General features: G+C 36.7%; 1 protein-coding gene across 1 annotated transcript in view; it reads right to left on the bottom strand.

Annotated features, from left to right (window-relative positions):
* The window catches only part of DOK6 (docking protein 6), a gene marked incomplete at both ends in the record, with an annotated part of 240,067 nt that overhangs the window by 140,319 nt on the left and 72,390 nt on the right, over window positions 1–27,358 (bottom strand). Inside the window, one exon of the mRNA XM_084213089.1 lies at window positions 7,147–7,254. Coding sequence (XP_084069215.1) covers window positions 7,147–7,254 — 108 coding nt within the window. The remainder of the gene's footprint in view (window positions 1–7,146; window positions 7,255–27,358) is intronic.

Below are 27,358 nucleotides of genomic sequence, written 5' to 3'. Positions count from 1 at the left end.
CCAGGGCATGGTTTGCCTTCATTGCTGCCACACAGCTGCTCAGCTCAGCTCACTGCCCAAGGGCATCCTCGGGGCCTTTGCAGCAGAGCTGCACTCCAGACAATTAGTTCCCAGCCTCATCTACTGCTTTAGTTATCAGGCTGCAGGTGCAGGACTGCTTGTTCATCTTTCTAGAGGTCATGGAGCCTCCAGCCCTGGAGTACTCAAAACACAACGGGACATGGTCATGGCAATGTGATCTGACTGACACTGCTTTGAGCAGGGGATTGAACTAGATGGGCTCCAGAGGTCCTGAATTGTTTTGTGGTCCAATGACATTTTACATTTAGTTTTATATTATATATTTTTTTTTTTTACATTATATATTTTTTTCTCCTCCTGCTGAAATGTTTAAACATTGCTCCCCTACCCAGTATTACTTTTTTGAAGAAAAAGGTTTACAGCTTCTTTTCATACTTAATATAATGGGAATATATTATTCTATTTAAATAGGTGACTTGTAAGAGCAGAGTGTCCCTTTTGCTGCAAAACTGTACATACAAACTCAACTATTACTACGAATTTTCTGTAATAAACTGTACATGGCTCTTCATATAAGAACCACCACTAACAGGTCTTGGTGTTGCTTTGTGTTACAAGTAAAGATTATCTTTAATTTTCCAACTGTTATTTCTTTCCTTAATACTTAGGTTCAGCCACTGATGCCACTTTTGAGGAATTCAACACCACACATTGACACTTAACCCATGAATTTACACTTCAAATTAATACATTGTGACTTAAAGGTTTAGATGGATGAATGGTTACAGGAAGGGACTCATAGGATCACTTGTGCATTTTAGGTCCATATTTGTAGGATTTCAAGGTCCTATCAGCATGTTTAACTTGTAGATTTCTTCATTACATTGTTAAGGAAAGAAGATGTTATTGCCTTGATACAAACTTTGTAAAAAAGATTTTGTTTTATTTGTTTGTGTGCTGCCCTTTGATGTGCTCAGACTCTATTAATGGCTTTATTACAAGCTAAGCTCCAATTATTCCTGCAATTTGCTTTCTGGTACATGGAATGTTTGCTTTGAACAACTATGTTGTTTAAATACTTCTATATTTTAAGAGGCATCTGATAATTACCACAAATCTTTTTGTTTGGTGACAGAACTGTAGCTATTTTGCTAACAGTTATTCATTTAAATAGGGTTCATTTTAATTTCATTGGCTGAGTAATAGCAGCCTATGGAAGCAATGTCCTTCATAACCTTCCCATACCAGCCACATGATTTTGCTACAAGATATTACCTGAAAGTGGTGTAAACAAATATTTGAAGATAATTACATGTCAAAATGAGGAAAAATAAGGATATAGTTTTCAGGAATATTTAGTTACCTCTGCTATAGAACACTTTGCAAAATAGGGATGTAAAAACCATACAAAGTACATTTGGGCACCTCTTTCTACCTCAAAGAGCAAAGAATTGCAAAAAAGAATTCCTAATTATTCCTAATTATTTGCAGATAAAAACTTAAAATATATTATTCAAAACTAACAGAGTCGCACACACTCTCATTGGGCTCATTAGAAAATACTACACTGAGATCACTATTTTGAATTTTTTGAAAGAAGTTCTAGGAAAAAAACCAAAACATACTTAATAAGGGGAGAAGAGGGAAAGGAAAAAGTGTTCTAAATCTGGGGTGGTTTTCAAAGCAAACAACATCTGTGAATGTGACCAGATCTTCATAAGGTATTCCTGTTTAGCTTTCATCAAATATGAATTTTTGAGTGAATTTAACCAGATGAGAAAACAAAGACTTATTGAGGAACTTTAGATCAACTAACAAATAGTAGAAGCAGAATGGTCAACAGAGCAAAACCAGGCAGGTTTCCATTTGAGATTGTGAAAAACAGACAGCACAACAATTATACAAAGTAAAAGAAACTGCAGAAGAGGAATTCAAATATTTAAATTTAGAGGCAAATCAAGCGTCTTACTATATCAAGCACAAGAATTAGGCCTAACACTTACATTTTGGTGGCTGTCCACCTTTCTTTTTAAGAACACCTTTACAACTGAGAAATTATGCAATGTCATGAGAAATAATAGTAACATGACAGATTATAGAAGTCCATAAGGAAACTTTCACAACTTCTGCTTTGTAGTGAACATGAGTAACATAAGGATCTGAAATACTCCACAGTAAAGGAGAACTCTTGGGCTAAGCTAGAATAAAAGTAGGCTAGTTCACATTCCTTTAGCAGTAAGAATCTTTATTTGGGCAACTTGGCAACGGCTAGAGAACATGAAGGAAAACAACAAACCAGAACAACCCAAAGGCAACTAAGTGGAAACAATGAGACAGAAGTTCTAATGATTATGATTATGATTATTATAGTGCTACCATATATAAGCATTTTTATTTTTCATGTCAGGGCTGTAATTACATTTGAGAACTGTGGGAGTTGCACATATAGGACTGTGGCAAAATTCAGTGGTTTTCAAAGTTATCAGGAATTAATTTATCCTGAATAAGCACCTCATGGTTTAAGGTCATCTCAGTTAGAGACCAGGAGAAGAAGAATGTGCTATAGAAGAATAAATATCTTATTGTTCCTGCATACTGCTTGTTACTGCACAGAGAGAACCTGACCCCTCCTTCCTCCAACCAGACAGGACTCTCTGGGTGTGTGTTTGTGTGGACACGTGCACAGGAGACCTTAATGCCAAGAAGTGTTCAAGATGCTGCTGCAGCTGGTACAAGAACTTACCATAACTCACTGGGATCACATTCCACAAGTTTCTTCAGCACAATCAAACTATGAAATAAAATTGTAAGGTATCTACCATAGTGGGGCCCTGGTCACAAATTTAATCCAGTAAACTACAGTTAGAAGGCTACTGCTGTTCTTTTTCTTGGTTATTATCTATTTTTGTGGACGCATATTATATAATGTGCTTAACACCATCTGTCCCATATGCATTTTTGACTATCAGAAGTTGTTGCTAAAATGTTTTGCAATTTATTTCCTTTTGCATTTGCAGATTTATATAAAGCACATCATAATCGAACATAATGACAGGAAAAACAAATAACACAACTCTAAAAATCTTATCCTACTTTAATCTTGCTAACTTAAAACTCAAGACCTTGGAGATAGCTGTTGTTTACACAATCTTAAGAGAACAATCTCTCATATTGGGGGGGGATTAAATCAGTAAGTCTTGATCTCTATGCCAGATGTCAGATATTTATTTATTTGAAGGGTGAGCACACTGACACTGACAGATTTAAGCTTGTCTTGCTCCAAGACATCTATATCTTGTCAGGGACAGACCCAACCTCCAATATCTTCACTTCATGTGAAGGCTATTTAGCTTTTAAGTGAAGAAGAAGATGCATGAATGGAACTGGACATTTTACAAGGAATGGAAGAATCCTTATTTGTTGATTCTCACTTCCGTATTCATGGACTACTATTAGTAATTCAGCTATATCATCCTTAAGTGGCATTTGGGCTCTTGAGTAACTCTGTTCTCTGTGTAGCTGAGCCTGAAGTACCCATGCTCAAATTTATAACACAAAGATATGTCTACAGAACCTCTCCTCACATACCCACACCAGAGCATGTCACTTTTCTCTACAGTAAACCCCAATGTGAAAGTGTTCATTTCTACTCTCTTTCTTGCACATTTGCCTCATGCTCTGAGGTCTTTGGCAAGGTTTTTGATCCTGATGGGTCAGAGTCTCTTCTGGTTAGTTGCTCTTCAAGCTCTCTTTGCTCTTTCTAATTCTGCTTTAACAATTAATTGGCCAACTGTGTAATGCTTTTCCTAGTTCATTTGGATGCAGTCCAGATTTGGATGTTTGATCTCATTTCTAGTAATCGTCATGTTGATTTGCTGCAATGCTCCTGAAAACCACTCCTAATGGATTACAGGCACTGGTACTGCCTGATCAGTATGTTGCCAAAGCATGAAAAATTCACTTTTTATATACCTTTTATCTTCTATTACAGAAGCAAGAAATCTTTTTAAATTTTGCTCTCTTCTAAGCTGGTAAAACTGTGGTGTCTGTTTCTGGTCTTTTCTGACAATGCAGGGGTGGCTACCAAGAACATACCCACCCTTGGCATGGATGCAGAGCTATTGCTATTTTGTCCCCTCTTTGCAGGGAGCAATGGGAGTCAACACAGTTGATCTGCACAACCTCCACAATGAATGGTCAAGGGAAAATAGAACAGCAAAGCTATAAACTTACCTGAGCAAGACTGCAATGGTCTAAATTCACAGTAATGAGAAGTTTTAATTTGATACCAGAAACTGCAAGGAACAGATGAGGTCACGTTTTGGCTAACAAATGCAATACGCACTGCTGCTGTCAGGAGGCACGTGTCTAGGACTAAGGTCATTATTGTTATTTATAGTAAGAAAATTACTAGCAAAAAACCCCAACACTAAAGCAATGCACAACTGCAATTTACACAATTATAGAATAGCAAATAAACCCATAAATAGTCTGGATACTTGGGGGGGAATCAATTTTCTTAAGAGCACAGCTTTTTTACTCATGAATGACTATTTACTTAGCATATGTAAACCAGAAAATCTCTATTTTTAATTATCTTAGCTCTGTGTTACCAGTTCTGGGTTTTTTCCTTTGTTTAGCCCCTTCTATAAATCATATTGCTCAGTACACAAGTGCATTACATAAGTATAGGAAGTATATACAGTCACCTTGGTAAATTATTTTTAAGAGGAATTTCATTTGAGCCTCATTTCAAGCTCAAACATGGAAAAGTGGAGACCTTGATGAGTTACTTATATTGGGGTACTGTTTGTCCTAAATATTGATTTGAATACAGATAAATCAAAGATACTAATTTTTGGCATATTTCCACTTGAGATGCAAAATTTTCTTCTATATCTCTGCATAAGAAAGTTAAAAAAATTGCACAATACCATTTAACTCCTAGGCCTTCTCCAAAGGTAACCTCCCCTGATTTGAATGTCTGAAGGACAAAAGTTGCTAGAGAAACAGTGCATTCTGAGTACCCCTCTACACCAACCTCTTCAAATACTTACAAAGAATTTGTATAGGGAAAAGGATCTCAGGGTCAATATATAGAGTCTTATATGAATATTAGCAAATAAACAGAGCCTTTTGTCCCTTTATGCATGTTTTCCTTTCATAAGGAGTCAGGCTTGCAACTTCCATTTCAATCTTTCTTTAAAAGTACTAAGTCTCAGTTCTTCAATATTTAATACTTTTTCATTGATGCTCAGTGTTCAAGTTGATCTTCAGCTTTTTATATCCCATAAAAATGATACCATACCCTCTTTATATTTTGTGAGTGAGAAAGGAAATGGAGAATTTCAAGACAGGGCTAATAGTTTGTGCTGACTAGAGATAAATATGCATTTTGAACAACTTCAAAATATAATGAACCAACAAAGAGCTCTAGAAAAGAAAGAAAGAAAATCAGGGTATTTTCATCCAACACCAACAATCAAATAACTATATTTGATCGTGTAACAACCTGCACTGTTCCCTCAATAGTCACACTTAACTATTCACAACACATGCACATCTACTTCACCACTATTTTATTTATCAGAATGGAGGCAAGTGAGGAGAATAATCACTATGAAATAATAAAATATCCTTGGAAAAAAAATCAAGCCAGAGAATAAGATTCCAGGTTTCTATTTTATGATAATATACCTTCAGAAATTATTTAATGGCTTTATTTGAAAAATGGATATAATCCAAGTGAAGAGATACAATTCCTTTCTCTGCAGCCAGAAACACATTATCCTTTTTGATAGGAAAGAGTATCTATTTCTTTTTCTTTTCTTTCTATCCTCACAGAGGGGAAAAAGAGGGGGGAAAACAGATAGCAAAGAGTAACATCCCTCCTTTCCATTTGCAAATGGTGACTCTTCCTTCAATACTACAACATGCAGCTGCATCAGTAACAACATTATTTTCTTAGCTTCTCAAACAATTCCTGCATTTCATATTATTTTTCTACAGTGATGACAGTTGACAGGCAACATATAAAGTCTTTCTGAGTCCTTTAACACATTAAGTATGCTATAGGCATAACAGGCTCACAAATGAATGAAAAGAAAATAACCCAAAAACCTTCCCCAAAGCCTTGCAAAAGAGCTGTGGCTGCATTAGAAGCCCACGTTGGAGCAGGCTCCTGGCCTGTGGACACATGGAGAGAGGAGCTCATCCTGGAGATGGTTGGCTGTGGGAACTTGTGTCCCCACAGGGGAACCCATGCTAGAGCAGTCTGGCTCGTGGAACTTAAAGGCAAATTTGCAGTTTTATGGTAAAAACATCACACCTGCCTTCAGGAGACCTAGGATTACATTCACACTTTATCACTGTTTGCTGCGTGGCCCTTGGTTAAGGCATCTTTGTGTTTCAACTTGACAGGTTTAATGGAATATCCAACATTGATATGGCATAAAGCCAACAGTGACTTGATAGAAGGCAATAATGCAAGCAGGGATCCCCACCCTGGTTTAGGATTAGGCAGTATGAAGTCTACTGACAAACTTGGGGGGGCTGAGTAACTGAGTAACAGGAACTAATGGGACAGAAAGAACTCATGCTCAAATATCTTGTTTCCCATCACAGAAATGTTAGTGATAGAGGAAGCAGGGAGTATCTCATTCAGTGAATCTTGACTTTCTACTGCTAAAAATCTTTTTTTTGACAGACTTTGTAAATCTTGACTTCTGGGAAGAACCTTACACATTTGAAGAGTGCTACCATTACAACTGATGCATTTAGCATTTTCAGAATTTGCGTAATACTTAGCTAACAACTATTGATTAAACATTTAAATAGGCAGCCAATTTTACACATTTCCAAACAACGAGTGTTTAACTAAAAAACATCATTCTGTTGCTTCAAATACATTGAGGGTTTTGTGCTCATCTGGAAAAAAAAACAGTCTGATATCTCACCTGCATCACTGAGACTTTTGGATGTTTTACTCTGCTTTATTGACAGGATTATGTTTTCAACAAGGCTTTCACTGTATTGTTGGCAAACCAGACACAGCAAGAACATGCTCTTCCCAAGGAAGAGTGGTAAACAGGAAATGCTTCAGTTCATGAGAAAGGCATGACTTACCTTGTGGAAGTTCCTGAAATATGCTGCCTTCTCATCTGGAAATTTTTCTAGCCTCCTGGGTCCTTTACTGGAAGCCTTCTTGAAAACCAACCAACAACGCCTAAAAATCTGTGAACAAAATCAATGGATTCTTTTAGTTTTTTTTTAAAGGTGGACAAATGCACTGACTTAGCAAGAAATTTTAAAATTATAGTGTTTTACTTTAAGAGTAAAATTTGCAGTTCAAAGAGAAGCTGATTAATGATAATCCTCAAGACTATATCATGCAAGTAAGAGATTAGATATCAATCCAGTTTTATAATCTATGACAACAGTTCATTCTTCTCTCCAGTACTTGGACAGCTCTATAAACAATACCATATGCAATTTTATGTTATTAATTCAAGGATACATTGAAAAAAGTCCCAAACCCAATACTACTCAATGATACCACTGGCCATAAGTGAAGAGCCTTAATTCAGGACAAATTCTACAAAATTTAATGACACAGCACAAGAAATAAAGTACTGTTAAATTTGGATCTACCATACCTCCCATTACCAAAAAAATTAGTAATTAAAAAACACAAGTAAATTAGAGCAGGAAGAGTTTTCCCCTCAGTCTGCTGTCTAAACCGAATACGAGCAGAAAATGTAGTGTCATTAAAATAATTGGGCTTAATTAACCACATTATGACATAACACTACTGACACTATCCTGTTGCCACTATCTAAGATAAATGTTATCAGTCAAAGTGATTTCCTTTAAAACCCTACCATTGGGCTACAGTATCAATATGTTTAATTATGAAGACTTTTAGAAGAAAACATGGTATATAATTAAATCCTCTGCAAGTGTATGTATTGCAAAGTGTAGAATTTTTAGGCTTTTTCTACTAAGGTTGTAAAGTGGCAGCTGTACAACTGTACTTTCTATCTCAGAAATTACTTCACCTATCCTAAGGGAAAGCAAAGACAATATCATATTTCCTGAAAAAAAATGACATTACACTTTGGGACATCATAAACCATCTTTATTAGATAGTGCTTTCTTCAAATAACATCTTGGCAGTGTTGCAACTGACTTTACCAAAGCTACAGCACTGCTCCCACAGTTATTCCTTGATTAAACATATTAGCTCAACACAATTTTGTGGTGTGAAAAGCTCCACACACAAAGATATAGAATATTCACACTATTTTGACCTTACTGAAAAACAGCAGTACCAACTGTCGGAAAAATATATATTTATTTATTTAATAAAAGTGTCACTTTTAATAATACTTCTGTCTCTTCTGGGATCCTGGGTGTTTTTTTTTTAATCTATGCGTAGTTTGAGTTCATTTCTCTTCCTCTGAATAAAGTCTTTTCCTAGGAAGTGCTTTATCAAGGTGAACACAACTATCTTAATTTCAAATCTTTTCTCCATTTCCTTATTTTCATTATGCCTTTAATGTCTTACAGTCCTCAAAACATTCTCTTTAGAAAAGCTAGACCAACCCAAGTCATCATCTTGGTGGTGGGTTTTAGCAGTCATGGAATCTGCATTTTGCAGATGACCTGAATTTTTGATAGGTGGTGACAATGAAATTGATAATTTGTGTGGATTAACACAAGATTTTCAAAGGTTGGTGGAGGGGTTTTTATTTGTTTGTTTGTTCCTTTGCTTGTTTGTGGTTTTTAAAATATATTTTTATGTGTGTATATATGGGAGAGCCATATTTTGTTGCAATGAGAAGCATCACTTAGATCCAGTACATTAGAAATATTCCTAAAAAAAGACAAACTATACATCCCAGTCATGGAGTCAGGCCTCTCCCTGTGAGGATGAGAACATTTTCTAGATCAGAGGTCATCAAATGCATACTCCAAAGCACTTCCTTTAGTGACAAATGAGCAGGTTCAGACAAATTATGGCTTCAGTCTTTTTACACTGGATATCAATTTGGGACAGAGTGAAAGTGAGTTTGAGGTTTTGCAGATAAGCTGATGAAATTCTAGAGGAAGGGTTTGACCTCCTTATTACTGGGAACTACCATCAAATACCAGGGCTCGATGCTAGCCATCTTTAAGGATGCTCATCAACCTTCTCACACATTTCAAAACTGAGATGAATTCAAAGGCTTCAGCACATGGACTGTAGGAATGAACAGCCTTTGCTTTTAGAGAACACTGAATAGCAAGAGGAGAGAAACATAAGTTTGTCCTTTAGACTGCAACTGCTTCAACTTATTGGCATCTGTTTTTTCCAGACCTTTAAGAAGAGGAGAGATCTGAAGAATGAAATGGCCCAAAGAGGACTCCTAATACTCTATGTACTTATGCCAAGATACATCCTTGCACTTGGATTTTATTTTTTGCAACCCAATTTTAAAACTGGTATAAACATGTACAGCTCCATTGCATTTCAGCAGCATTTTACCTTATTATGCCAACAGACACTTAGTATCTTACTGCTTGAAAAAGCATTAGCATATGAATTTACCTATAAATATGAATAAATAGGTGCAGATGTGAGCACACAGCAAACAAACATTTGCCTTTCATAAGGCACCTCATTGTTATACAGAAGCCTACTCAATTATTCACGAACTGTGAGATACTTTTATCCCTGGCCTACTTTAGGATGCCATTGGCTGTAATCAAAACTTCTGAAAGACTTCTAAAGTCCTCAGATAATTGGGGAAGCCATTGTGAGAGAAATCAGCATCAGCCCTTCCAGAACTGAGAGAATTAGAACCACTCGCTGTGTTGTCTCCATAATACTTAGTATTTCCTGTGAGACTGTTTTCCACATGCGCTTAGTTGAAGAAATGCCAAATATTTGATCATTTAATCAGGGTTACATCCTCGGATGAGCACTCAACTGTTCAACAAATATGATTTTAAAATTTTGTATCAAGGGCAAACAGAACAAAGTCTGTTTTGTCTCCAGTAAAAAATGCCATTGCATTTTTTACTGGAGAAATTCAGGAAGATGGCATTAAGTACATGGTGGGTTTAGGTTCTCTTTTATTACTGTATCAATTAGAAAAAAACTTGTTCATTACAATCTTGAGAAGGATTCTATTGAAATTACCTGCACAGCCTTAGGCATAGCAGAACCTCTTTAAACAACATCCTTCCTATCTTGGTTTTACGAGATGGGCAAAGCACAAAAAAACCCCATTCTTCCAGGTTCTATTACCCAGGATGTTGTGCAATTATGTATCAGTAAGCCATGGCAATAACTCAGCACACTTGTGGTCTGGTGCGAGCTGATTAGGTTGTGATAGCACATGGGAATGATTTTGATTACAATGTACAAGCTTGCAGGGAGAGGAGCCTCTTTCCTCTAGATGGACCCTGAGCAGCCTCATCTTGTTACTCAGAGGATTCCAGAACCTGGAACTATATTACCTTATCACCCCCCCCCCCCCACCAAATGATTTCTGAAATCTTTCTAGTTCGAAATTTGACTTCTAATGCTGATACATTTCTAATAATCTTCAGAAATCCTTTCTTTTATATTCTATTTGAAACACTGAAACAGATCAATTAATTAGGAAATCTCTGCATAATCTTATTTTGATACTTTTTCTTCTGCTTAATATAGTACACTGCTCAGCTCATATTTCCAGCATGATCATATTTTTTAATAATCTTCATTAATATGTGCAAAAATTTGGCCTCTGAATGGGCCATTACTTTTCATGATCACATCATACAATTCTGTTTTATTGTTGCCATGGCTGTTCATAACAAATCCATTAAAATACATATTGCAGGAAATCCACTGGCTAGTTTTTTCTTCAGAAAGAAGGAAATATTTTCCTCTTTTCTAAAATAATTTAAAATAATTGGTTTATAGTGGAAATCTTATGAATGATTTTCCAGAGATTTCTAAGGCATTTTCCTAGTCATTTACAATGAATGCTTTTGAGATTCACATTTCTATTTAGCTGCAGCTGTGGCAAATAAAGCTTTCCCAGTCATCACTAATATTTAGAGAAAGAACTTTTATTGACAACTCTCTACACATTACTCCAGAAATTTCACACTCAAACAACCCAACAGAAAACAGAAATAAAACAAAAAAAATCCTCCATGCTTTTATTTTTTTAATAAAGTTACAATACAAGAAGCTTTTTTTCCAAATCACTTTAGAGGCTCTGAAATCTCCCTGCACCTATCCAAAGGACAGTACAAATGGCAGCTTTCTTGGGTATATTGGAAAACCATCTAATTTTCTGCCACTAGCTGTAGAAACATTTGTCTCTTGAGAGAAACAGCAATGAGTCAGCTCCTAATTACTAACAGAAACCATCACTGACCAGGACAGGCACTGAAGCATCACTCATGGAGCTTTTTGCTAGCATAACCTATCAAATTTTCTCCCAGGAAGACAACATAATAATATTCCATTCAGCATTTACATCTCATTATCTGCAGGAAAGGCTAGTTGATTTCTCATCCCTGACTTGCCATGTGCATTGCTCCCCTGTTTGACAAGACAACACCTGCAGCTCATGCATTAAAACACTAAAATATGAATGTGTTCAAGTTTACCTCACTAGTTATCTCCATTAAATGGACATTTCTATGAGGTATGCAAGAGAAATGCAGTTTGCTGTGAAATTAAAAAATGTAGTCACAACTTAAAAATATGGCATTCATAATGAGAAAAATAAAAATAGTTGTCACAGTAAAGTCATATTTAACAATTGTTTTGACACCCACCATTTTTTGATTCTGTGCATAATTTGGCTAAGGGAGAAGGGACAAGAGGTGACACCCTGCTTCAATGAAATTACACTTGTCACACATTCAAGTAAAACTTAGGAGAAATTGAAACAGAGTTATTATCTATAAAAAGGTCCAGGAGGAAAATGTGGATCTATACCTCAGCCTAAAGAACAAGTTACAGGATCTAAGATACTGCTGAGTCAATTCAACAGAAAAAGAAAATGCCTGAACTACAAACCAAAACATCTCATGGTTGCAATCCACTTACCTGAGCTACCAACATTTGAACAGCTCTAATTTTGCTGTCTAACTTTTTGGCAATACAAATTAAACACAGTTCCCACTGCCCTAATTGGGTGCATTTTGGGTGGCAAATTTGGGTTCATAAGAAGAAGCAAGAGAGGCAGAGCACCACTGCACAGCACTGAGCTCCCAAATGAGCACAGAGGGTGCAGAGTGGCAGGGAATTGAGGCTGGCTCCTACTCCTACTGCTGGGAATTCACCATTCTCACAGCAGCAGGGCAGAGATACACCACAGCCATCTGATATCCAGCACCCAAACAGGAGAGGCCAAAGGAATCCATAGCTCTGCTCAGAAGCAAGAGCTTACCTGCCCCTGTCAGCAGCTCTGGGATGTGGGGCTGACACTTTACCCCAATATACAATAAGCCTGGGGAGTTTCAATTTTTAGTTTCAGGGTTTTTTTAAATTGAGTTTAACTCTCCACCTCCTTTTGCCTATTTCAACATATTTTCTTCAAATGTAACCAAACTATCTACCACAAAGCAACCACAATAAAAGCAAAGCTGTTTAAGCTGTCAAGTCAGGATTAAGAAATCCCACAAATATATACCAGAAAAAAAGACTAGCAGTGTCTGCAATGAGAAATACTGTCTGAAGGTATGCTGTGAATGCTATCTAGCAGGGAAACATTCCTCATATATGATAACCTTGCATATACCCTTGAGCTTCATTTCATCATCCAAATTAGGGAGAAAGGTTTAACTTTTAGTTTACAGAGCTTGGAGCATAACCTTCTGCAACAATACAAGTAGGTGTTACCTCCTTTTAGTATCATAGTTCAACTCCTAAAATTTCCGATAGCATTTTTTTATTACTAATATTTTGCACATTGCAAATCTGCAGGCATTTAAAGTTAGGAATTGAAGAAATAAAGAAACATCTGCTACAAACTGTTTCATCTAAGATTAGATCAATCCTTGTGGGCTTGATTGCAGTCTGACAATTAGGATGGTTAGAGAGAGATGATTAGGGACAATTCACCCAGTTATAGTATACACACGTCATCTTTTTGCTGCCATAACATGCCATTATAGATTCATATAGATGCTTATAATATACTATAATTTATGGTGTTATAGTCACAGGCTATACATGTAATCCATAAAAGGATTTATTTTATTATTAGGGATTTATGTGAAATCAAAGTACACCATAGCAATTTTCCAACTATTCCTCTACTAGCTAAACTACTCTGTGCAAACACTTTAGTTACGGAATCTGAAGGCTTTTTATTTTAATGTGTTTAAAAGAGAGCAGAGGTTACATATCTGAACAGATCTGCACCTTGTATTCCTGTGAAAAGTGTTAAATTACTCCATCAAGCCACAAGCACCCCTAGCTTAAAACCTCACCACTGTTGCTTTGTTCTGAAGTACCATCAGGGCAATTCAAGGGCAGAAGGACAGCCTACACAAATAACACACTCTGACTCCTCAGCAGACTGCAGGTCAACAGAATTTATAACTTACATCTGAATTGATCTCATGGTTACTTAAAAAAATCAGTTCTAGTAGTCCTTTCTTTTGGCTTTCTGCATCTCTGACTCAGCTTTGGCAAGACTAACTGCAGTGATCCTTTTGGAGGAAAACTAATACTGCTCACTTCATGTCTGGCCTCTTGAGTTGATGACAAAAAATGTCCTCAAAACCAGAAGAAAAAATTTGGTTTCAAGAGTTGTAGCACACATCCAGCAGAAAAATCCCAGAGCTTGTGATATTTTTTAAGAAATTCTTCTGCTCAAGAAATCTCAGGCATTTCACAGAGTTTAAGCTTAAGCTGAATGTGCAGCACCTGCTTAGGAATAATTATGCACCCATGTATGTTGATATATCTTCCTACACTTACTTTTTTCAATGTAATCAGAAAAAAAATACCAGCAGAGAAAGTCATGGTTTTGCAATATTTTAATATTAAATTTGAGTAAGTTCTCAAACTGAACTGGAGTAGTTACCTTACTTAACTCACCTGAAGGGTTTTTTTTTTCAGTGGAAATCTCACTTTTAAAAAAATTTTTTACCTAATTAGTTATAAGTAAACATAGCCCACTTGAATTTTAAAAATCACAAAGAATGGTTTGATATACTGCAATGCAAAGCAATATTTAGAGAAGAAAACTAGGATTCCTTTATTTTTACTACTCTAAATACATATACAAATAATAGAAATATCACTATCTTTCTTCCACTGACGAGTTTATTAAGCTGAAATATGGTATCTTTTATACATATTTTGTAGACAGTCATCACTTCTTGAAAAAATTAAAGGTATTTATTGTACCACCAAGGGAACCTAATGCTGAGAAACAAACAAATTATTGAGATAGAATTCTTATTTATGTCTCTTGAAAACAACATTCAGACTATTACACACAAGCTGAAATAACACAGACTGAAAGATGGTATCGATCACCTCAGACCCTCAGCACTTTATGTTAGGAATGAAGGGATTGGTGAAAGTAAGCGTTAAAAAATCAAACACGCGCCACCGAGTACCTTAAAATGAAGCAGAGCTTCAGAATAAAACAGTAATCACAGACATCTGTTCTATACTACCAAGGGGGAAAAACTCAAATACTTCTTACAGCTCCAATTTAGAGGGTTACAAGCTCAGATTTATCTTCAGAATCCAAAATTATTCCTCAGGTTTACAAGAGCTAGATTTTCTAACACATCATGGAATTGTAGAGCAGTTTGGGTTGGAAGGGACTTTAAAGATCATCGAGTTCGAACCCCCTCCTCACACACCCCATGGGGGGCAGGGACCCCTCCAACTAAACCAGCTTTCTCAAAGCGCTGTCCAGCCTGGCATGGAACACTTCCAGGGATGGGGCACCCACAACTTTTCTGTCATTGTGCCTCACCATCCTCACAATAAAGAATTTCTTCCTAATATCCAATCTAAATCTACTCTCTTTCAGTCCTCCTCCACCCCTCTTGACCTCTTTATGTACTGGAAGGTTCTCTAAGGTCTCCCCAGAACTGTCTCTCCTTCAGGCTGAATAACCTGAACTCTCTGCCTATCTCCATTGGAGGATGCTCCAGCCCTCTGATCATTTATCTTTTCTCTACATTATTGAAGAGAAACTCTGCAATAACTTAGCAAAGGCATCAAAGTCCTCAGGATGCTGTTGTTTTGACTGATAAAATAAGTGAAAAGGTTGCTTTGCAGGGGATTTAACATAGCTGAGCACAGCACTAAGTCTAAAGCATTTTTTGTTAAGAAGAAACAATGAGAGCTGACTGTAAGTGCTGCTGTATATTTATGTAGGAGTATAATTTCTAACAGCAATTGATCCTCAGAGAAGAATAGGAAAGTTAGAGCCTTTTATTCTTTGGCACATTTTGTCATTTCAGCATATATGTAGAAAGCCTTGCAAACCCAGCCTCACTGATGTAAATGGGTGAAAGCTCACTGCAGTCTGTAAGTGACTCTGTTAAATGCCTGGTCACTCCCCCTGGCACACAGGCACTCATGAAGTGTGTGCATCATGTTTATACAGGGAGATAAAGAATATACAAATGCCAGTGTAGAAGAAAAGCTCTTCAAACATATTTTGATACACTGTACCACAGAACAGGAACATATTTTAAAAATGGCATTTATTTATGGTATATTCAATAACCTCTGAAATACCAGGTTGCATGAATCAGTTGTGTTGGTTTCCTACAAACCAAATTAATCCCTTTTTTTTTTAATGTAGTTAGATATTCTGCTTTGAATCCACTTTAAGTACTATGATATGGTCACTATATTTTAAGAGGAAATTAATCTTAGATAGAAAATAAGGTGTTCTGCAAAATGAAGGCTGCAGCAGGGTTTGAGCAGGACCATACAAATAGTAATGTTCAAGAGGATGTTTAATTTCAGTGCTGTTTTTCCAGCATTTGATCACCTGCATTACTGTAACCTATAGGTTAAATCTCCTCCTGACAAAGAATCATAGTTGTAAGAGATGCTGTCATGCCCCAGAGACCTTCATCACTTACATTTAAATTAACTGAAGGGGCTGAAGATGATTTCACAGCTTGTAGTAAGTGGAAATGGTTAAAAGCTCAGAGTTAGCAAGAATACTCTGTCATAGAAATTAAATAGGTACTAAAATGGAGTAATTCACTGAAATTTCCTGCAAGTAAAAAATAAAACAAACAAACAGAAATCAAACCAAACACCCAACAAAACCCCAACCAGGACTTGCTCTGGGTGTTGTAACTTTCAGACACAGAAAGATACGTATTTCAAACTTTGCTTGATTTCTAAAAGTGATTTGCTTTCTGCCACTCTTGTGCTACGTATTTCCAGAAAATCTTTGCTTAAAGATGTTACCAGTCTGCTATTACAATGCATCAATAGTGTAATGAATAAAGACATAATCCAAAGCAAAAAAAGGATGACAAAAAAAAAATGCTTTTACACACAACTAAGAGGATTTGGAAGAAAAAGCTATAGCCCTTAGCTCTTGTAAATACCAACACCAGTTCTGTTCAGCTTTTGCTGCAACAGCAAATTTTTAACAGATAAAGACAGCTTTTATTCAAAGAAAAATAGCATGAAATAGCTTCCCTCAGAACACAAATGCAGCTGGTATGTTACATTCCCAGACAGCATGTCCTGTGGGGAAATACCTACTACAGGGGATTAGGAACCACGTTCTTATGACCCCAGGGAAATAAAGCAGAGGGAAAGCAGATGGTTTCTAAACCTGAACTTCCCAAGTCCAAAAGACCACTCTGAATTCCCTGCTCTGTACCTGCGATGGGTCTCCAAAAAATCTGCCCTGAATGGTCTGAGAGATTCACCCAAAATTCATTCAGGTGAATCCACAGAAGCCATGATTTAATGTGCTTTGGCTCAGACCCAAACTGGTAACACTCAAGGTCTCATAGACCAAACATGAATTTCTTTGTCAAAGGAGTTATGGTCATCCCACTAAGCTAATATTATTATCTAAGAGGAAAAAGCCCTCTCAAAACAAGTTTCCCATCCCTCCCCCTACTTTCACTGATTATCACCAGCATTCCAGAACTTGCAGGAGATAATACTGTCCTTCTACAACTATTTCCCATGGGCAGAAGAAAATTATTAGTCTACCCAACTGATGCTATTTATTTTTATAGTCTCATCAGCCGCTTAGAAATAGAAAGCACATTGATTTTCTGTGCTTTGGGGACTACCTGAGGGCACGAGGGGGTGGAAGGAGAGAAAAAACCAAAAAGTTACAGCATTTCTGGTCAAATTTAACAGAGTATAAACGTCTAGAATGTTGGTTCAAGAGTACCTAACACAGGTACCTTTTCTCACTTGCAGTATTAGAAGGGCATATAGGACAAAAGCAGAAAGTTGTGTTGCTCCCTTCTCACTTCCTGACGCTGCTGAGATGGTCTCAGATATAAGATGTGAAGCTGCAAAGTGCAGTCTCACATAGAAGAGAAGCAGGGTGGCAATGCTGTGTGCTTACTAGTGTTAATTCCACCAGAAGCAACATCTGGTTTTGCAGTAGTAATTTCTATCTTAGTTGTGAAGCCCTAATTAGACTTTAGGACTGAAAACATAGGTAGCTTGTTACAGGTACAGCTTTATCAAATAGTGACAGTAGTGAGTGAACTCACAAACCACAGCAAGTCAGCTTTTTGTTAAGCAACCTTTCCGTGTAAAAAGTCAGCAGAAAACTATATAAAATATGCAGATTTTATGGAAAATACCCAGTAGGTTTAATAGAATGATTACCTTTATTAATAACCACTCTGAGTAAGAACATGCTATGAATCACGAACTACAAAAAGTTTGCCAAATTCTGTATGATACAGAATTCTCTAAATTGAGATCCTGCGAGAGAATGGACTAACAACTTTATTATATTTTTTAGTATCAGAACAGCTAAAGAAGTAGAGTATTATCACCAACCCTTAGCATCTTCAAGAATTTATGTCTATGGTTGCTTTTGAATAGGTCACCACAGTTGCTGTCTCACACATCCACAGAAAGTGCACCGTCTTGACCGATTTTATTTGGAACAAAGTCAGGGTGAGAACTCTCAAATGTTTTTTATCGCCTTAGAATTAAAGTTTCTGATTTGGAGGTGGGGTAGGGAGGAGAGACGAGGAAGTTTTCAGTGCAAAATTTAATAAAAGCACTGGAAATCTCAGTCATCCTCACTGAAGAATTCAGAGTTTGAGAGGTGTTTTATATTAGGTATATATTTACATTATCTATATATCAGATAATACATGCTGACAGCAGCAGATAAATTCTGTCTCTACATGTTAATCAACACAGACTAGGGCCATTCCCCAGTAGATGTATATCATAAATAGGTTTCTAAAATCACAGTTACATTTCAATATCTCAGAAATTAATCCAAGCGACTCTTCATATGTGGTCATTAAAAGTCTTGCCTCGATACATTCAGGTCAAAGTCCAGCATTGCAGAGCAGCAATTGCTACACATTCCTTTTTGCTTTAAAGTGTGCACTTAAATGACCCTTGCATATGAACCAAAAGAGAGTTAGGTAAGAGCTGGGCATAGATGTATTGGAGAAAATGTGCAAGTCACTGAGCCCTGCCTCCTCCAGCTGCAGAGAGCCGTGCAATAGGTGCCTGCTATTCCTTCTGTACTCATCACACAATTTATATCTAAGGACATTTTTGAAGTGTGACAGTTTTTCTTCTTGTCCTTATGGGAGTGGCTCACTAGAATAGAAATAATTTCTTTTCTGAGGAGTCACAGGGAGAGAAAATACTGAACATTTCACATTCATGGTTCTTTTTCATCAGTGTTCAGTGGCTAATACATAGCCACCATGCTTTGGAGAGAGTTTTTGTTGTTAATTGTGATTTAATTTATGAACCTTGACCCAGAGCAAATTCTAATTGTTGCAGCTAACATCTGCATGAATGGATTTTTGCCTTTTACTCCAAATCACTTGTTATAGTACATTCCACTACCGGCTTTTGTATTTTTAACATATAAGGAATCTATCAGCAGAGAGCTTTTCAGGTGAAGACATGTTAGATCAACGCAGCATTCATCAGTGAACTCACAGCATCAGGTCACAGCAAGACAGCCACTGTGACACTCAGCAGTTGAGGGTGCTGCACCATCTTACTTTTTGATGGCAGAGGCTTTAGCTCCATTTTTCTTTAGGAAGATCTAGCTCTACTCTTCTCAGCACACAATATGTAATTCTTCCTTTGGCTCATCTACCTTTCAAATTAATGAGTCCCTGGTTCCTACTGTTTTCCCTATGGTCTCCTTAAGTCTGCCCTGCTGGACATTTAAATATCTTTCAATAATCACTTCAAATTAGTTCAGTCTTGGTTTATGATAGATTTAAGCTCTAAGACTTCATAAATTAATAAAATATTACATAAACAGAGAAGGCTTATAATTGGAAGATCAGTGATTTTTTTTTTAACTTGTTCACAGAATTCTACCTCTCTCTATGGCTACATTTCTGCTGCTATTTCTATTGTTGCATACAACAGGAATTCCTTTCTTCTATGAACTATCCTCATTCTTTTATTATTAGCAGCACAGCAACTGAAGAATATTATTAGCATTAGTAATTGTTTCACAGGATATGTTCCACCAGATACACTGTGCAACGCCATAGAGGAGTCTGTCTGATTCTTTCTGCATACACTGCTGAAGTTTCCTATCCTTAATCGTTAGGAAACATCATCCTACAATACTTGATTTAGTGTAACGTGCTTTAAAATATTTTGTTGATCTTTTTGATGCTCCTCTCCTTCTTCCTGAAGGATGAAGAAACAAAAATGTAGTTTTCAATGGTACAAGCATTGGAAGACAGGAGGTCTATGGGGGTTTTCATTATTTCAAAATTTGGTCTTTGTGGAAAGTAACAGCAGAGTTCACTACGTGCTCTTCATATCTTATTTATATGAAACTTTTCCAGACATCTTTTGCAGATGAAGGGCTTGCTCAAAAGGGAGTGAGAGCAATATTCCCACTGACCACAGGCAGAAACCAGAAGAAAAGAGAGCAATGGCCTGTTTCATAAAACTGAGCCAAGCCTGGCTTCAAATTACTGTCATTAGGTTGGGTGGGCAGAATTACTCTTAACAGGTCTACATAAATATTTTCCTGTTTTTTCATCAGATTTTTCTTTTTTGATCACTGCTAACAAAAAAATTACAATCAAAACATAGTAGAAAATTAGGAAAAAATGTTTTTACAAGATATACTACACGGATCAATACTAGAGCTGATTTTTGGGACAAATTCTCTCTATAGGCACAGTATTATTAATATTTTAGAAACCTTAGAATTTCCCTGACAGAATTTACACAAGGTAGTCCACTCAAATTCAGCTTGTCTTTCTGTGGTCTTCAGCATCCAGAAATTTTAAGAAGGCCACACATTTTTTATTTTAATCTTTAGCTTTAGAAGTCTTTAAATCAATTCCAATTAAAATTGAAGCTACATATTTCTACCAAGGACTAACTAAATTTTGCCTAGGACTGACTAGAATATTTTTAATTGGTTAAGATAATGGTTTCTTTGTCTGGCACAAACTTTGGACCATGTTCTCAGCTTTGTTTTGAGAGTCTTACTGCTTATTTACAATGGGACTACTTTAAAAGAGAAGTTATAAGTTCTCTTCCTTTCCCCCACGCATACAAACAGAAAAGAATATTTTAATTTATTGAAGTAAAAGTCTTTGATGGTTTTTTCAGGAAAACCAAGGCAAAATATAAAAACAAAAATCCCTCAGTGACCATAAGCTAATTCAGTAACACAATACAACCCATATTTAATTCCTTAAAGGTCGTGCATGTTGTGTCTTTCTACTTGTCACTGATCTTTTTAACAACACTACACCCCTTCTCCAGAGATTCAAGTCAATTATACAAGTGGGTGTTTGTTCTAAAAATAGACCCATCATTAAATATCTCAGTGTGTGTGTCTATACCTTTATACACACCTTTATACCTTTATACATAAGTGTACTGGGGGGAATGTATGTCCTGAAAATGACAGTACAGAAGATGTCAAAGTTAAACTAATTTAACTCTTGTAGGCACTTCAAGAGGAAAATTATTAGCACAGAGAATTTAAACTAAGTATTTGTTATTAAAAAACATAAGCACTTGCAAGCATTGCTGGCTGAAGTTCTTAATTTCTAGAGCAGTACTCCCCAATTTTGCTACAGGTGATTAGAATTTCTTAGAACTGACATATGAGATGGTGCATGTGTTTTAAGAGAGTGCTTACATTAAGAAATCTATTTTAGTATCCTTTTCATTACTGCTGCAGAGAATTCCTGCAAACTGTGAACAGCAAAACTTCATGTGATGGCTGAGATTATTTTAAAATCACATACCAGTAGTTAACAGTCCCACTCTGAGGTGTTGGACTAGCTGACCTCCATGTTCCTATGAATAAGTGAATTAGTGACTAAATTCAACATAAATGCTCAAATTTTCTCTTAGAGTTATAATTTTCTCTGCAAGGAATTTCTGAGAGAAAAAAACCCGGAGATCTTTTCCTCTAAACACACAGCCTTTTTCTTCTTCTCAGTTCTGCCCTCTGTTATTTTTAAAACTGGAATTCAATGAGCTGAAGCAAAATTGCTCCACAGAGCCTAAGAGAGGTTTTTCCACTTACACACCCTAAAAGCAGGGCTCTCAAGCAAAGGCAAATGTTCTCAAGCAAAGGCAAACACTACTTCTGAAGCTCTAGAAAGCATTAATACAGCGTGCTTTTCCCTTAATTTTCTCTTTCCTCTTCCTTAGTCTTCTCTTCCCATTTCCCCTCCCCATTTTTTATGTTGCTATAGAAAAGCAATATAAATTTTTTGTCGCATTTTTCAAAAACTGATTTAGGGTGGGAGCGCTTTCTCCTTCCGAGCTGAAACTCAACTTTCTCCCTTCCAAATAAAGGATTTCCTAAAAAGCTTATGTATTGTTAACTTTAGTAAAAGCAAGGGTATTTTAACAATGGTTTTGGTCCACTATATAGAGGTAAAATATGATTACACTGTCTCAGGATTAAGGTTCAGTAATTTCTAGAGAAAAGTTTAGTGTTGCTTTGTCTAGAGCAAGAATATGCATTTTCTTTTAATCCATCAGGCTTTATGTCTCCGAGTTGCATAATCCTCTGCCCTCATCTCTTCAGTTGAAGCACAGCACAGATCAAAACATGCATGCAGATGTCAGGCTCTGAACAAAAGCTGAATAGAAATTAGACTGCAAACACTGGAATGGTGGTTTCCATCTTCTGAAATTATGAAGGAACAGAAATAACCCTGTATCTGGGATCTCACTATTGTAAAAATGTGTGCTTTTACTTTCCACTACACGATGTACTCTTTGTTCACAAGTTTTTGAAGTTTTGATCGCATCATCAAGACATTTGTAGCATGATGTTTTTGGGGGAGTCCAGAATTTGTACCTTTTACTACCAGTCTAGGATAACCAGTATGCTGCACAGATTAAGTATGACCATTTTCTTAAATTTTAGAGAAGAAATAGTATATGGCCAACATATGGGATTTTAAATTAGGGTGGGTCTTTTTCTGTAATGGCTGCTCTTTTCCACATCAGGTTTTAAGTCCTGCCACTGCTGCAGCAGCAGTGGTTTTGATACCAGCATCCATCATGAAATCATATCACAACCTAGGCTAGAGGGACCACAGCCTCAAATCAACTGCTTTCTGACAATTTCAAAAACATATTTAACACCTTGCAAGGTGTTAAAGGGAAACTGTTGAAATTTCATTGATCTTAAAATCTTTTGCTATATTTTACACATTTTTCATTACCAATCCAGGAGTCCTAACTGTCTGAGACTGGTCTAATTCCACAGATGTGAATTACTGCTTAAATAGAAAATGTAATTTACTACTAAGCATTCAAAAAATCTGTTTTTCTGCCCATCATCTGCAATTAATGCTAGCTGAATGAACAGGGCAAAACCTTCTTTGTGATAACACCTAGGATGAATAACTAGACTTTATGTCTTTCAATTCTTATCTAAACAACTGCAAGTACTGCTGAAGACAGGCAGAACAAGTTGCTTCAGCCTACTGACATGCAGTCAGATATACTAGAAGCAATAAAAAAGTTAAAAAAAAATCCATTTTCAAATCCCAATAGTAGATTCCTTGAAGAAAATATGATAGTAGTGAATATATAAATAAAGTGAAATGTACTATCCTTCTTTTCATGTTACCCTGCTTTTCTCTTGCTGTGGTATTCACCACACCCCAGGGAAGCAACTATTCACTGCTAAACACAAACTCGAAAAAATAATTTGATTTCTGAGAATTGGAAGGAAAGGAGAAATAAATTTTTCTCTCATGTCACTGAAGAACCATTTTTTCCAGACAGAATGAAATAATTAGCATTTAGTCTCCAAAGGAGACTCCTGGGTAGTCAAAATCTGAAAACAGGGGAATTTTAACAGTGAAAATGGCAGCTGTGATTTAAAAGCTCACACTTCAGTTGTCTCATTTATGAGCAAGAATTTCACCTCTGCACCTGAAACTTTGCACCTATTCAAGAAGCAATGACTAAAACATGGAAGAGAAAGAGAGGTCCAAGAAAGAACAACCTCTAAAAATCACTCATCTCATACATGAATGATCCTGCTCAGACCCACAGGACAGATATTTCCTGTTTTGCAGTAAAACAAGCAGAGTGGGAAAGTCTCAGAAAGGACAATTTCTCTCCCCTTCTAGACTTCCCCCACCTCACTGCCAATTTCTTTACTTAATCCTTCCAAACCCAGCAAAATAAATGTCTGACAGAGCCCTTTCCCCTTCATGTACACACAGATACCCAACCAGAAACTTCAACATGATTGCTGGCAGTTCCTTCATGAATTACCATGTTAATTTATTGAATTTAGTAAAGAGACTTCGCTTACAGCTTACTAGAGAACAATCATCCTGTTTCAGGGAGCTGAAAATGTAGGTGCCATGGTTTAAACCAGCATATAGCTAAACACCCCACACCCCACTGCAGGATAGGGGAGAAAATAAGAAATATTTGTGGGTTTAGATAACAACAGTTAAATAGGGTAGAAATGGAAGAGAAAACAACAACAGGAACAACAATTTGAGAATTACTTAGAACACACTAAAGAAGTGATGCACAATGCAATTGCTCACCCACCACCCGTTGGCCAATGCCCCGCCCGTTCCCGAGCAGTGGTCCCCAGCCAGCTTTATCCCTGGCTTATATACCCCGCATGATGCCATAAAATATTAAAATATGGAATATCCCTCTGGTCAGTTGGGGTCAGCTCTCATGGTTGTGCCCCTCACAAATTCGTGTGTACCCCCACCCTCCTTGCTGGTGGAGTGAGGAGCAAAGGCTGTGTAAACACTGCTCAGCAAAACCCAAAACGTCCATGTGTTATTAACATTGTTCTCATTCTAAACCTAAAACTCAGCACTGTATCAGCTACTAGGAAGAAAATCAACTCTATCCCAGATGAAACCAGAAGAGTAGAACAACAGAGTATTTATGTAAGATCTGCTGTAATTTGACATCCATGTTGGGCACCCTAATTCCTGGGCTGAAATAAATTTGTGTCCGACCAGTTTGAATCAGGCACAGAACCTGAAGTTCTCAAAATTTTGGCCAGCACTTTATGGATCAGCTATAGAAAAAAAAAAATCTGAATGTCATGGTGTATTAAAAACACCTCAATTAACTCGTGCTTAATATTTGGTGTATTTTATTTTTTTCCCCTGTATAGAAACAGCATCCTAGAGATTTCTCTCTCATTTATATCTTTGCATTGGATCTGGCAATGAAGCATAAACTGGTGGTATCACATCTATTTCCATAGCAACACACCAATTTCCCAAGCACTGTCATGGCTTCTACTCTTACTGAAAGCTGAGAGAAAAGCAAGGCTCAGGAAATGTTTGTCAAGCATTCAAACAGGGAGCTAGTTTCAAGTATCCTCTTAAAGTGGATCAAACTATCTTCAGCTAGAATACTAACACAAATACTTACAAACAAACCAAAAAATCCTTGGGTTTTTTGCTGTGTTCCGTGTTGTTTTGGTCGGTTTGGTTTTTTTTATCAGTCATAACATCAAAGTTCTTTAGTTATTTACAATAAATCTCAAACAGTGAATGGATGTATACTTCAAAACAGACACTCGATTTTAATGTCCATTCCCATTCCTTATACCATTTGTATGAAAACACAATTATCTAAATAAAGGATGAGCTCTTCACATGCCTTATCACAGCAGCACTCAATATGAAGCCTTTAGAGGATAGAGGAATACAATGTACACTATGTTTTAGACATGAAGTTGATTGAAAACATTTTGCCTATTGCCACCATTTATTACTTACTAAACAACACTAATATTAAACTCATATTCACAACAGCATAGGTTTCACTATTGGTTAACAAACAAAAAGGCTCTGGAAAAAAGCTACCACATTAATAATGGTCATAATTAATGAAGAGAAAACAAGCAAAAAAGCACTGCATAGAGTCTATTTAGCAAGATACAGAACTGATGAAATTTTAGAATTTTTTTTTCTAAGAATATCCCATAGAGTATATTTCTCAGAACAGATCTTAAAGCTGACAAAAGAAATAATTTGACTACAAACTGTTATGCCTTCAATACAGGCGAGCCAATTAGTCACTCTGCTCCTATCAGAGAATTTCAAATATATTGTACATTGACAAGCTGCCTACACAATAGCAGCCTTGTAATAGGAAAGTAAAAGCAAGAGGAAAAATTAATAACGCATTGAACACATGCTCTGTCTTCCAGAGTCTCCCTCTCTTTGACAGAACTGCCCTGAATTAAACCTCCATGCTTTCCTTGTTCTTCACTCACATCTTAAAAACTCCAGCTCACCCACATACCCCAAGAGCCAGCATCAGCTTTTTTCTCAAATGCTGTAACCCTTTCAGGGATTCACAACAAAAATGTTGAGTCTTGATAGACTATTACAAGAGCCAAATGTTTCTGATGGCACCCAGCCAGTTCATCTTAAACAGCCATCCCACACCTAGAGATTTAAAAAACTGCTGTGAATAAAGGAAAGATCTACATTATAAGATGTGTCTATACCCAAAATAAGATATTTCAGAACAGTCAAAAGAAGACTAAAGAACAACATGGATCATCTTCCAGTATTATGTATCACACAAACTCCTCATTAGTTCTTTGATTCACAGCGTCAGGTACCTACTTGTGTGGAGAACAAGAGAACTGGTATGATGACTGCAGTATTTTGAGATGCAGGTAGGTCATCATTTACAACCCATGTTTTATCTGGTAGTGATGGAATCTCAACAAAAACTTTATGTGAAGCTAAAATTTATTTTTAACTTATCAGAAATATGACTGCAAGAGATCTGAGCTGTGATATGAATCTACTTGTTTATTGCACCCTTCCTATTCTCCTTATCTGCTGAGCCCTACTTCTCCCCACCACCTCAGCCTCCTATTTCTTCCAGTTTCACTGCTCTAAGAACTTGTTCAATTTCATTACTTTTGTTCTCATTGCACCCAGGCCCATATTTCAGACATGCATTCAAGGTCCAAGCTTTACCAACTCATCCTCACTTATTTCCAATGCATTTCCTGTCTAGGAAAGCAATGAGCAGCTTTCCCCCCTTTGTTAATTGAAATACTTAGACCTTAGAACCCCCCTTCTTTCAGACTGCACAAATCAACAAAGCATCCTTTAATAATGTAGACTGTGCAGTGCAATTTCTAAGAAGTGTAAGTATTTACCTAAGGGATTACAGCAATACTGTCAAAGGACTAATGTTTCCAACCATTTGACTGTAAATCCATAATCTCTAACCTTTTCCTGTTCTGTCTCACTTTTATAACACAGTTCCATTTCTGCTTTTTATCTGCATGCTTTTAGAAAATTACCTTCCACAGGAGGGGGCCTAGGAAGGTTTGTTGATGTGAGGTAGTTTCTGAGAATTAAAGAGAAGAATAATAGCTCACATTTCAGTTAGGTCTCTGTACAGAGGATTGATTGAGATAACCTCACTAACGTGCGATGTCTCTTTTATTGACTATCAATTATTTCAGTAATTTCTATGCTGGCTGAAAGACTCATGGTTAGGAAAATGTATATAACTTCTTTAATGTACTTTGAGAAAAAACACTGTAAAAACTGCTCAGCCAAATAGCCTTCTAAGAGAAGAGTCTACACTGCAGTTGAGAAGAAAAGGGATGAA

This window comes from Fringilla coelebs (genome assembly GCF_963513975.1).
Source record: "Fringilla coelebs genome assembly, chromosome: 1".
NCBI lineage: Eukaryota > Metazoa > Chordata > Aves > Passeriformes > Fringillidae > Fringilla > Fringilla coelebs.
This window is presented reverse-complemented; position numbering and strand designations above follow the sequence as displayed.